Genomic DNA, 13114 nt, shown 5'->3' with positions numbered 1-13114 from the left:
GGAGAGGGATCGGAGCAGTCAGGGGACAGGGAGCAGAGGGGTTTAGATGGGTTGGGAGTTCGGGGGGGGGCTGTCAGGGGGTGGGGAGTGGTTGGATGGGGCGTGGGAGTCCCAGGGGTCTGTCTGGGGGTGGGGGTGTGGATAAGGGTTGGGGCAGTCAGGGGACAAGAGGCAAGGAGGCTTAGATAGGGAGTGGAGTCCTGGGGGGCAGTTAGGGGCAGGGGTCCCAGGAGGGGGCAGTCAGGGGACAAGGAACGGGGGGAGGGTTGCGGGTTCTGGGGGGGCGGGAAGTGGGAGGGGCAGGGGCGGGGCTCCTCCCGTCCTCTTTTTTGCTTGTTGAAATATGGTAACCCTAACAGAACGCAGCAGGAGCTGCAGGGAGAGAGAGGAGGAGGAGCCTCTTATGGACCTCTCTAGCACCCCCAGGAGCCTGGACTGATTAACACCAGCTTCTCAGGGAGCTTCCTGTTTCCTGCTGCTTCCCTGAACACACTTGAGGAGAACAGGCAGTCAACTGAAGTAGTAGGAGCCAGTTAGACCCTTAAGACACTGATATCCTCCCTCATTCAGGCCCTGCTACCAGCCTGCTTATTTGTCCCCTTCAATTGAGTGTTGAGAGCCACTATAGCTGGCACAGAACAGCAGTCATGGATGAAAGAAGAAAACGCTCCTCTGGGGCAGCATTCAGAAAAAGAAAGAAAACAAAGGAAGCTTGTCTATCTAAGCAGGAAGGAGCTTTCCTGAGATACATAGACACAAATGTTCACGGTGAGCCTTTTGGCCCCAGTGAGGATGTGAGTGGTGAAGAGATGCCTGATCTTCTAGTTAGTCAGAGTGCAGGTGACCTGGCAGCTACTACAGCATCCATATCTCCATCTCAAATAGATGTAACCATGCACATTCCTGAAGAAAAGTGTAGATCAGAGAAGAGTGTGATGGAGGCGCAAGAAACAGCTGCTGCTGAGTTTAGTTCCTTAAGTCTAGATGATCCAGGACTGTGGACCCACTTGAGCAGTAGCTTGAGGGACTTCCTTGTACTGCATGGGCCACAGCAAGTGAAAAACTTCATGTTCCCCAAACACAATGAGAATAGTTTCCATCCAACACATTACTGGCTTGAAATCCCCAATGGTGACAAACTGGAGAGGCCATGGCTTATGTACTCAAAAACCCAGAACGCTGCATACTGTTTTTGTTGCAAACTCTTCCAGTCTAATGTTCCAGCCACAGTGGGTTCTACAGGAACAAAGGGCTGGAAAAATCTGGCTAGAAATCTGGCACGCCATGAGAAGGCAGCAAATCACCAGAGAGCATTCATTGGGTGGAAAGATCTTGAGATGAGATTACCGTTAAAGGCCACCATAGATGATCAGCATCAAGAGAAGATTGCATCAGAGTCTCTTTACTGGCAAAATGTTCTGAAAAGGCTCATTGCCATTGTGAGAATGCTTGCTACCCAAAACCTAGCACTGCATGGCACTTCAGATCAGCTGTATGTGCCAAACAATGGAAACTTCCTTAAAATTGTGGAGCTGATGGCTCAGTTTTATGCTGTACTCCAGGAGCATCTAAGAAGAGTCACCACCCAAGAAATGTACACACACTGCTACCTTGGAAAAACAATTCAAAATGAGATCATACAGTTATTGGCAACAAAAGTCAAACAGAAGATTGTGGCAGATCTGAAGTCAGCAAGATATTACTCTGTTATTCTGGACTGCACACCTGACATCAGCCATACGGAACAAATGACTTTAATGGTGCGTTTTGTAACAACAACAGAACCTAGTGAAAATGCCCCTGCAATGGTAACTGTCAGAGAGCATTTCTAGAATTTATTGACATTGATGATACTACAAGAGCTGGTATGACAAATGTGCTTCTTAAAAAGCTGGAAGATATGGGAATTACGAAAACTGACATGAGAGGTCAGGGCTACGATAATGGTGCCAACATGAGAGGAAAGAACAGAGGAGTGCAGACCTGGATCCAAGAGCTAAACCCTCGAGCTTTTTTTGTCCCATGCAGTTCTCATTCATTGAACTTGGTGGTCAGTGATGCAGCATCAGCTTCTAGTGAGGATCGCTGAATTTTTTAATGTAATTCAAAGCATCTATGTATTTTTCTCTGCTTCAACTCATCAATGGCAAATTTTGAAGCAACATCTGGGAACATCCTATCTGACACTGAAACCACTGAGTGCCACACGATGGGAAAGTCAAGTGGAGGCGATAAAGCCTATAAAACACCAAATTGGGAAGATAGATGATGCCATACTTGCCATTATGGAGAATAATGCTATGACAGGAACTGTTTGTGGGAGAACAGAGGCAGAGGGAAATGGAATCACCAGAAACATACATAACTTCAAATTCTGTGTAGCTTAGTGTTGTAGCATGACATAGTGTTTGAAATAAATGTTGTAAGCAAGAGACTCCAAGGTGTTGATTTTGATATATCTGGAGCAATGGAACAACTGGACAAAACGAAGTCATACCTACAGTCTTACCAGTCAGATGAGGGATTTCAAAACATTCTGAAGAATGTTGGCAGAGGAACTTCACACTGAAGCTATTTTCCCACCCATTCAAGAATACAAGAGTCACCGAAGAAGAAGACATTTTGATTACGAGGCACGGGATAATCCCATAAGAGACCCCAAACAACAATTCAAAGTTGAATTCTTTAACCAGGGGCTAGATTGTGCAATACAGTCAGTTGAAGTACATTTCATGCAGCTCAAGGAACACAGCAGTATATTTGGGATGTTGTATGATATTCCAAAACTCCTCACTATACCTGAAGAAGACCTACACCAGCAATGCAGGGCACTAGAGACAGTGTTGACACATGATAACATGTGCGATATTGATGCGAGTGATTTAGGTGATGAACTGAAAGCCCTTTCAAGATACATTTCATCAGGGTCAACTCCAAAGGCTGTTCTGGAATATATGTGCACAAATAAGATGACCACCCTCTTTCCAAATGCTTTTGTTGCTTTGCACATATTTCTAACACTTCCTGTAACAGTTGCCGGTGGAGAACGCAGCTTCTCCAAGCTGAAGTTAATAAAAACACATCTACGCTCCACAATGACACAGGAGAGGCTGGTCGGCCTTGCAACCATCTCAATAGAGCATGAGCTGACCCAGACTGTGGACCTTCAGGAAGCAGTTAAAATCTCTGCAACCAAGAAGGCATGGAAAGCACCACTTTGATTATTCAAACAGATAAAAATGCCAGTGTTTACTATGCAGACAAGAGAAGTTACATTTGCTGTTCAGGCGTTTGAAAGTTAAGTATTACTTAAAATTTTTGAACAAGGCATTTTAAGTTGTTAGTTCTCCTTTATTGGGGTAGTTAGCAGAACAGTACCATGAGAGGAGCAGAACAGGAAGAAGGCAGAATTGAGACCTTTCAAAGTTTTGGCCCAAGCGAGGAGGTATGGGGGTATCACTTGAGCTCCCCACCTCAGGTGCCAAAATGTGTGGGCCGGCCCTGAGCAGGGGCATGCAGAAGTGGGGGCAAGCAGGTAATTGTCAGGGACACAGAACTCCTCCAGCCAAAGGGCCACAGTGTGGGGAAGGAGCAAGCTCTTCCAGTCCCTGGGGTTGTGGTGGAGGGAGGAGAGTGAGCTCCTTCTGGCCCTGGTAGGGGATGGGGGGAAGTGAGCTCCTCCCAACCCAGGGGGCCACCTTGGGAGCTGACAGCTCCTCCAACCCTGGGCCTTGGTGGGGGCACAGAACGTGCCCCTCCTAAAGGGATAAAATTTAAATTCCTGCACACACCCCTGCCTCTGAGTACGCTGGATCAGGGCCCATTCAAAATCTGTCTGGAGAAGGTGTCCATCTGATAACTTTTAGCTCAGTGGTTAGATGTGAGAGATCAGGTTTAATTCCCCCTCTCTGCCAGAGGTGGAGAAAGGATTTGAACAAAGGTCTCCGACCACTCAGGAGAGTGCACTAACCACTGACCTATAGAGAATTCTGATATGGGTATCCCTCAGTCTCTCCTGTTGAAGTTGTTCCTTTCTGGATGGACTCATAGACTTTAAGGCCAGAAGGGCCCATTGTCATCATCCAATCTGAGCTCCTGCACATCCCAGGCCTCAGAACCTCACCCACCCACTCCTGTGATAGACCTAAAACCACTGGTTGAGTTACTGAAGTCCTCAAATCATGATTTAAAGACTTCAAGTTACAGAGAATCCACCATTTACTCTGGTTTATACCAGCAAGTGGCTCATGCTGCAAGGCTCGGCTTAGGGTTGCCAACTTTCTAATTGCCCAAAACTGAACACCTCTGCCCACCCCACTCCTTCCCCAAGGCCTTGCCCCTTCTCTGAGGCCCTGCCTCCTACTCACTCCAGCCCCCATCCCTCCGTCACTCTCCCCCATCCTCATTCACTTTCACTGGGATGAGATGGGGGTTGGGGTGTAGGAGGGGGTGAGGGCTCCATCTGGGGGTTCTGGCTCTGGGGTGGGGCCAGAAATGAGGGGTTCAGGGTACGGGAGGGGGCTCCGGGCTGGGGCAGGGAGTTGGGGTGCGGAAGAGGATGAGGGCTCCAGCTGAGGTGCGGGCTCTGGGGTGGGGCCAGAAATGAGGGGTTATGGGTATGGGAGAGGGCTCTGGTCTGGGGCAAGAAGTTGGGGTGTAGGAAGGGGTGAGGGCTCTGGCTGGGGGTGCAGGCTCTGGGGTGGGGTGGGGAATGAGGGGTTTGGGATGCAGGAGGGGACTCCATGCTGGGGCCAAGGGGTTTGCAGTGCAGGAGGGGACGCGGGCTGCAGGCTCTGGAAGGGAGTTTGGTTGCGGGAGGGGGTTCTAACCTGGGGCAGGGATTTCAAGGTGCGGGCTTCGGCCGGGCAGTGCTTACCTCAGGTGGCTCCCAGTCAGGGGCGCAGCGGGCCTAAGGCAGGCTCCCTGCCTGCCCTGGCTCCACGCTACTCCCAGAAGCGGCCGGCATATCTGACCCCTACGCAGAGATGCGGCCAGGTAGCTGTGCGCAGTGTGTACTGCCTGTGCCTGCAGACACCGCCATCGCAGTTCCCATTGGCCGTGGTTCCTGGCCAACGTGAGCTGCGGAGCCCGCGCTGGGGGCGGAGGCAGCATTGCTCCTGATTGCCCCTGCCTTAGCCCCGCTGCCCCGCCACCCGGACTTCTAACACCCTGGTAAGTGGTGCTGACTGGAGCCGCCAGCGTCCCTTTTCATCCGGGTGTTCCAGTCGAAAACCGGATGCCTGGCAACCCTACTTGGGCTGCGGAGATATTTAATTGCAATGTAGACATTCAGGCTCAGGCTGAAGCCTGACCTCTGGAACCTTCCCACCTTGCAGGGCTCCAGCCCAAGACCGAACGTCTACAGCCCCTTAGCCAAGTCCTGCAAGCCCGAGTCAGCTGGCACAGGCAGCTCTGGGTTTTTAATTGCCGTTTACACATACCCTAAGGGGCACTACCAATAGAATTACAACTAAAATGGCTACCAGAATCCCCTGACCTTATTTCCAGCATGCCTGGAATTAGGGGTGGAGGCAAAAGAAACTAAAAATATCTGCTATGGCCAGTTAGGGAAGCTTCTTCATGGGGTAATCTGGACAAGCAGTCCACTGGACCAGTGACAAGCCAGGCTTGAACAGCTTCCAGCAAGTGAACTGGGTAAGGGACAAACTGATGAAGAAAGGTGGTTTAGGGGTTTTTGTTGAGTTTTGGAGCTGGGAGAGTGAGTGCAGCTCAGGAAGTTCCTGCTGAATTCTCCCTTCCCTCGAGGGGTATTTGCATGCTCAGAGACTTTAGCTGCCTGGATCAAGCAGCAGCAGCACTACAGTGGAAAACATCCAGACAGAGTGACAGCTACTGCCAGCCAACCAAGACCCTAGGAGAATTTCAGACCAGGAAACCAGCGAGCCTGGCTGGAATCAGGAGAGGACCTTGCCCAACAAGGGATGAGGTAAAAGTCTCCATCTTGGCACATGCAGCCTTGGCTAAACTTGCTAAGGTGCCAGGGAGAGAGGTGTGGTTGGAGGAGTTTGTGAGTATAAGGAGGCGGAAAATTGGCTTATTTATGTTTATTAGTTAACCTTAATCCCTTCCTTCCCCAGATCCTATGTTCCTGTTCCCAGTAAAGTCCCCCTCCCTTTGTTACACTGTTATTTTTGAAGGGGTGTTTCTGCACTGGTATTATTTACCTTATTGTCCCCTGTGTCCTGGGATTTACACTCCTTTCCAGCTTGTAGGGTTATCATTGATTTTTTCAAGGGACTGCACCCCTGTATATAGGGCACAGTGAGGAGTTACTTTGTGTGGAGGCTCCATGCACCAAGAAAAAATAAAAGAACCCAGGCCCCAACCCATATGAGGAGAGGGGAGAAGCCACTCCAAATATTGGTGATAGCAAGCACATCAGAGAGAAAAAGGAGACCTTGGATATGGGCTCCCTCCATCTTTCACAATGTTATCTTCACTCACTTTGTCACAGAAGACCTTGATCTGGCAGTAGGCCCGGTGGATGGGTTTATTGCTGCGATTATTGTAGCTGTATGTGTCTATCTGAATCATCAAAGGAAGCCCCTTCACTCCTTTTTGTGAGGAGAAATCCGTGCTCAGGCAATTCACCGTGATGAAAATCTGAAGCAGAGAGATGGAGATCAGAAGTTACCTTAAAATGCTGTGCAAACTGTTATTCTGAAATTGCTACTAAATGTAGGACACTTGGGACCTATGGAAATGTCTGGCAAAGATTAAAGCCAGGGTCATCTCATTTAAAAAACACTTGGGAAAAACTCCTCATAAATATCTGTGAAGCTGCCTCATTCTCCTTCTTCATATCCTTTCTTAGCACTCTTCTTTGCCATGAAGTTTACATAAAACTTGAGAACAGTTAGGCAGCTGGTGTGCTGATGAATATTGTCTTATTGTGTCCTTGTATTCCCCTGGTCTGTCTGCCTATATCCACCTGCTATCTCTTGCCTTATGCTTAGATTGTAAGATCTTTGGGGAGGGACCATTTTTTGTTCTGTTTTGGACAGCAACTAGCACAGTGCAGTCCTGGTCTATGACTGGTATTCCTAAGTGCTATCACAATACAAATAATAAATTATTAGTTTTGCTCTGAAATACTGGTTTCTCCCAATCCAGAATACCCGACATGGGATTTTAGAGATGAAAATGTGATACTAAAAATCCAGTTGCTTTTAGTTATTTCCCATTGAAATACCTGTGCATCATATATTCGTTTGTGCTGATTATGTTTTAACTTGATTAGATTTATCTCTTTCCCACAGATGAAAACTAAGCACTTTATACTAAGAGGATACAAAGGAAAACTGCCAATACAAATTGCCTAAGTTATGGCAATAAAACCTTCTGGAATAAAATTTACTGACTCCTAGAGGAAGAACTTTGATGGTCTCCATAGCGAGCCCAAAGTCCTGCTCATCTGCAAGGACACAAGCTGTTGCTGTGGGACTTCGAGGGTGCAGAGCAGAGACTTGTAGGCGGTGGGAATCCACAGGGTGGTATAAGAATTAGAGACATCACGGAATTGCAGAGGCCTCTCCCCACCCACAAAAGGAAAGATTTTTGTTTAGCAGGGAACATTAAAGTCCAGCCCCTCATATCTCTGTGCTAGCTTGCATCCAGAGAAAAGAGCAGTGCTGGTGTCGCTTTGGGGGAGGGGCACTTTACTCTAACTGCAGGAGTTAATATTACCGCAAGGTAGTTTATGATGGAGTTGGCACAGCTTGTTTACCTGACTGAGCTAATGGCACAGCAGCATTTCTGCACTTGATTGTATCACACTGCTGCATTTACAAATCAAGTAGTTGAACTTTAACTGAAATGAGGGGAAGGCATCAGGGAAGGGCCCTAGCTGAAACTGATTTTGAAACTGATAGTGTTATTTTGCTTCAGTTTAAAGCCCAGCCTGTCTAGTTCCCTAGGTTAGGGGTGGACATTGGTGCAAATTTCTTGGAAACACAGGGGGCCTTACGCTCATTTATCTTAAGTCTCTGTTACACTGTTCTGACAGTGCCTTAAAGAGAACGTAAACACCACTTTACATAGGGTTACCATATTTCAACAATCAAAAAAGAGGACACGGGGTGCCGCCCTAGCCCCGCCCCCTCCCACTTCCCGCTCCCCTCAGAATCCCCCTACCCCCTACCTGTCCCCCCCCACCCTAACTGCCCCCAGGACCCCACCCCCTATCTAAGTCTCCCTGCTCCCTGACTACCCCAACCGCTCTCTACACCCCCTTCTCCTGACAGCCCCCCCAAAAACCCCGAGCAATCTAACCCCCCCGTTCCCTGTCCCTTGCCTGCCCCAACCGCTCTCTACACCCCCTTCTCCTGACAGCCCCCCCAGAACCCCCAACCAATCTAACCCCCCGTTCCCTGTCCCTTGCCTGCCCCCCCACCAGGCCGAGGGAGAGCTGCGGGCTCCACGTGCAGCCAAACAAATAAGGTGCTGCTCTGCGGGGGAGGAGGGAGCGGGGGAGGGGGAGGGACTCTGGCTGCTAGAGGCCCCAGTGGCTGCGAGCGGCTTTCAATCAGGCACAGCCGTCCAATCAGCCACACCGCACTCTGCATGAGGGGAAGAGGGAAATCCCGGACATTTCTACCTTATTAGAAATCCCCCCCCAGATAGCCATTTAAAGCTAAAAAAGCCGGACATGTCCGGGGAAACCCGGACGGATGGTAACCCTAACTTTACATTGCTAGAGCATGGTGAAGGGCCTTAAAAGGTGAGAATCTGGTCCTGCTATATTTTAGTCTATATTTTTGCACCAGAAAGAACTAAACGCAACATCAAAAATGTGAGTGGAAACCCATGCCACATTTGCACTTCATGTTTGCTCAACAGGTTGCTGAGGTGCTCTGAATCACACCATGTGCTCACATAAGACATAAAGCACTGCCCCCATCTTATCCAATTCCATGCACTGTGTATTCTCTCTGGCCTACATTTCTGGAGGTAGGAGAAATAGTAAGAGATATCAGAGAAGATAAACTGTTGCAGCTGTTAGCCTTTCTTTTTTCTGAAACATTACAAAGGTCCCTGCTACAGAGACAGATATCAATTAATGAAAATAATAGACGCAATAAAATTCAATATCCTAATCTTGCATAGTGATATTTCATCACTCCAATGGTCAATGGTTGTACATTCATGGCACACATATGAAGGTGAGGACTGGCATACTGTGCTTAATTTCTCATTTGTACCATGTGGATAGATAGGTGGATTAGAATTAACACAGATCATTGATTTTCAGAAGGGTTTTATGTCTCAGAACACTTTTCTATTAGCTTCCCTTTAAAGCAGGCTTTTGATCTGGAAAAGCAATTTACAATGTGGTAGGGTGGGAAGACTATACACCTTCTTGGAGTTTATTTTCTTTTCTTATTTTGCATCATTGAAGATGACAAGGTGCTCCGTTGGAGTTTGCCTCTGGAAGACTTGTCTGACCAGTCATTAATTATTTGAATGCTGAGGGGGGACCTTACATTATTTCTCAGCGCATTTTAAATTTTCACAGAGTTTTTGACTCCAGTGATCGGCCCTAGACAGGATGGCACTTAGATACCACGGTGACTGATGCTCTAGGAATAGATCAGTAGATAGGCAGGCAGCAGAGAGCACAACGAGAAATCGAACTACCACATGCAGCAGGACTAGAAATTGAAACATGGACTGTTTTGCTCCAGACAGTAGAATTGCTCTTCGCAAACAAATTATTCTACAGCAGATGCCTTTTCTGTTACATATGTTCTATGAAATCATAAAGGATGAACCGTACTCCAGTCTTTCCACTTGTCCTATTGATAACTATGAATTCAGCTTCTAGCTTTGATCCCTTCTTAAAGTGCATTACACACCATCCCATATATGTTGTTCCTCAGAACAGAGGAAGACAAGTTTGGAATTTGGTATGAGAGGAAAAGCAACAACATGGAAAAAGAATCTGCTGAACCTCTTCTGTTTGATCACCCAGTCTGTAATCCTCTACAGTACCATCTTTCTCCCTTATAGCCTCCTCTGACATCCTAAATTGTTACTCTCCTTTCCCCTCTAGAAGAATTTAGCACTGGCCATAATAGTTATTGTAGCATATCTCTGCAATGAAAGGAACCCAACTAACCTAGTGAAGATTCTCCTTTCCCTTCCTAATATTGACCCAATGTTCATCTCCCCACTCCCTGAGGCAATGACTGAGGAAATGTGGACTATTCTGACCAACAGTAATTTCAGTTGCCCCTTCAAGTGGGGTCCACATTTCCCTGTATAACACTCATGTAAACCTTACTCTTGTCTGAGGCTGAGAGTGCAAACAGCCTCTTCTGAGGTAGCAGAACACACATCACAACTAGCCATAAAAGGGTGCAAAAGATTAACTCATACCAGGCTCCCAGGACCATTCTTCCTAACACACTGACAGTCAGGAATCAGGAGAAACAAGAGTGTCACATTCAAAGATACTCTTTGGTCCCAAAGCCTTCTTGCCCTGGCCTCCTCCATGGTAGAGTCATATGGTTGGACAACATAGACTTGGAAAAAGCTGTAATAGCAGTACTGCTGTTTTTCCTAAGGTCCTGTCTAATATTCCATATACAACCGTATTTGGGATTCTGATTACAGGCACTTGTCCCCCAATTCATTTACAAATCCGACTCCAATATGTAGTGTAGACTGGACCTTAACTATGTTTTGCAACCAGGAAAGAGCCTTGGTTGTATCTTTAGTATAGAGAGAACTTTAGCTAGGGTTCCGCTGGATGTGAGGAACACGTTTGAGCAATGTGATGGTATTTCATCCATCTGCTCACCTGAGCTACTGGGGGATCAAGTACACTTTGACAATGAAAAATTAAACTGGAGAAACGTTTGATGCATGAGAAGCTGACAGAACTGGCCTAAAACAAATAAGAAACTGAGGCCAGCCTAGATTGTTTCATATGGGGAACCTATAGCCAAAATCTCTACCTCTTTTCAGGGAGGAGTTCCTCTCTTGTGCAACAATTATAAGGATTACTTATCATTTGATAACAATGGCAGGGTAATTAGTGCTGTACAAGACAAAAAACACAGCTACCTGCCAGGAGAGAATGCAAGGCTCAGGGATTAATTTCTCCTTTATCATTTAATCCAGCCAACATGACTCCTACCTCAATCTCCTGTTTTATACATTGTAAAGGTCTTTAGTCATTAAATCTGTAACATATAAACCTTTTATTACTGTTTGCATTTCTTGTTTTCATCACCTTAAAAAGAACTGATAGGAATTTTTCATAACAAAAAATTAAAAACTGTGCAACCATTTCCCTATATATCGCTGCCAATATATGGAGTCTATATCCAGAGCGCTGCTCTTTAGAGGACTGATCAGGCTTCAGCTTTTGAAACACTACATTCCATACTGTGACACCAAAGAGTTAAACTACATGTCTGTTCACTGAAAAAAAAATCAATCCCATCATCCCTTTTATATTACCATAAGTGCAGCTTTATAGTTTTTCTTGCTGTGCATTACCTTCTAAATCCTATACAAAGGTAAGGCCTTTGATTTAGTTCAAGACCAATGTCTCCAGAGAATGTTTACATTTCTCTTTTGAAGCTTCCTTAACCCACACCACACCCCAGCAACTACATAAAAATGCCATTTGCCCTTAATCCCAGCTGCATATTTACTGAACCATTTGTATACAATGAAATTTCAACCTGGCTTGCTACCACAAGCTGTTTTATTATCCTCTTTATACATATACAGAGGGATGATTTATTAAACCTGGCTCCAAGCCTAATACTAAAGAAGTTCTGGTACCAGTCCTCAAATACAAAATGTCTATTCCTTCCAGCTTTAAATTTAAAAAAAAAGTTTGAAAAAGACTAATCTTTGGGGAAGGGACTTCTTTTTGTTCTGTGTTTGTGCAGCCCCTAGCACAATGGGGTCCTGGTCCAGGCCTGGGGCTCGTAGGTGCTACAGTAATACAAAAAAATAGTAATAATTAACCATTAATAATTAATTTCTTCCCCAGTGAAATAGAATTTGATGTAGCTTTAGCAAGGATATGAATGGGTAAGGCCATCACAAATCCTACACTGCTCACAAGGTAAACAAAAGACATTGTCTACATTGAGTATACATAGGTCACCACAGTGCAACCACCTCAACCCAATCTACATGCTGCTTTGCATCTGCATTAAAGTGATATTTTTCTTCATGAACTGTGCACTGAATTGGTGCCTTGACTTTCATATAAAATAATCACTGGAAGTAAATTGCCTGTGTGCACGGTTTTTTCATCATGGAGAAAGCTCAGATGTAACTCAGTCCTAACTGTTTAAATTTGTTTTCTATTAATCATGCTCATGGCACCAATTTATTTTCAGCTACATCTTAAGAGTTTGTGCAGCTTAGGAAAAATGAAGCTAGTGTGGTCTCTGGTCTGGTTATTAATTACTTTCCCCAAAAGTTAAAATTTTATCATGAGTCAAACTGAAAATGTAACTATTACCAGGAAAAAAAAGGGTTATGTTGTCACCAAAGTTCCACTAGATCTTTGTTATCCAACCAAGCTGTGACTTCAGCACATCTATAATCAGGGCCGGCTCTGGCTTTTTTACCACCCCAAGCAAAAAAAGAAAAACCGTGCGGGGCGGCTGGAGCCAGGGTGCAGGGGGACTCCCTGCGCTGCAGACGTGCCCCGGGCAGCAGAGTGCGCACCCCGGCTAGCGGGGGAGAGGGGGAGGGAGCAGGGGGAGCGAGAGAAGGGGGGCGGCCAGGGCTTCCTTCAGCGGGGCGCTCGCCACGCGGCCCCTCCACAGTGCCACCCGCCGAAAGGGCTCCGCGCTGCTCCGGTCGGTGGGCAGGGAAGGACGCGGGCTGCCCTGCCGGGCTTGCTTCAGACCTGGCACCAGCTGGGGCAGACAGGGCGCGCAGCCCGCTCCCAGCATGGCACTCCCCTCCTCCATGCTGCCGCCCCCTGCAGGGCCGCCGGAGCGGCGAACCAAAAAGAAAAAAAACCTGCGGGGCGGCCAGAGCGGCAAAACAAAAACAAAACAAAAAAAAGGGATTGGAGGGAAGCCGTCCCTGAGAATCTATCGCCCCAAGCATGAGC

General features: G+C 46.9%; 1 protein-coding gene across 2 annotated transcripts in view; it reads right to left on the bottom strand.

Moving 5' to 3' along the window:
* The window catches only part of GRHL2 (grainyhead like transcription factor 2), a 117986-nt gene that overhangs the window by 41824 nt on the left and 63048 nt on the right, over positions 1 to 13114 (bottom strand). For both annotated transcript variants that reach the window (XM_034763399.1, XM_034763401.1), the window contains exon 9: positions 6466 to 6624. In XM_034763399.1, the coding sequence (XP_034619290.1) occupies positions 6466 to 6624 (159 nt within the window). The remainder of the gene's footprint in view (positions 1 to 6465; positions 6625 to 13114) is intronic.

The sequence above is a fragment of the Trachemys scripta genome, chromosome 2 (genome assembly GCF_013100865.1).
Source record: "Trachemys scripta elegans isolate TJP31775 chromosome 2, CAS_Tse_1.0, whole genome shotgun sequence".
NCBI classification, from domain to species: domain Eukaryota; kingdom Metazoa; phylum Chordata; order Testudines; family Emydidae; genus Trachemys; species Trachemys scripta.
This window is presented reverse-complemented; position numbering and strand designations above follow the sequence as displayed.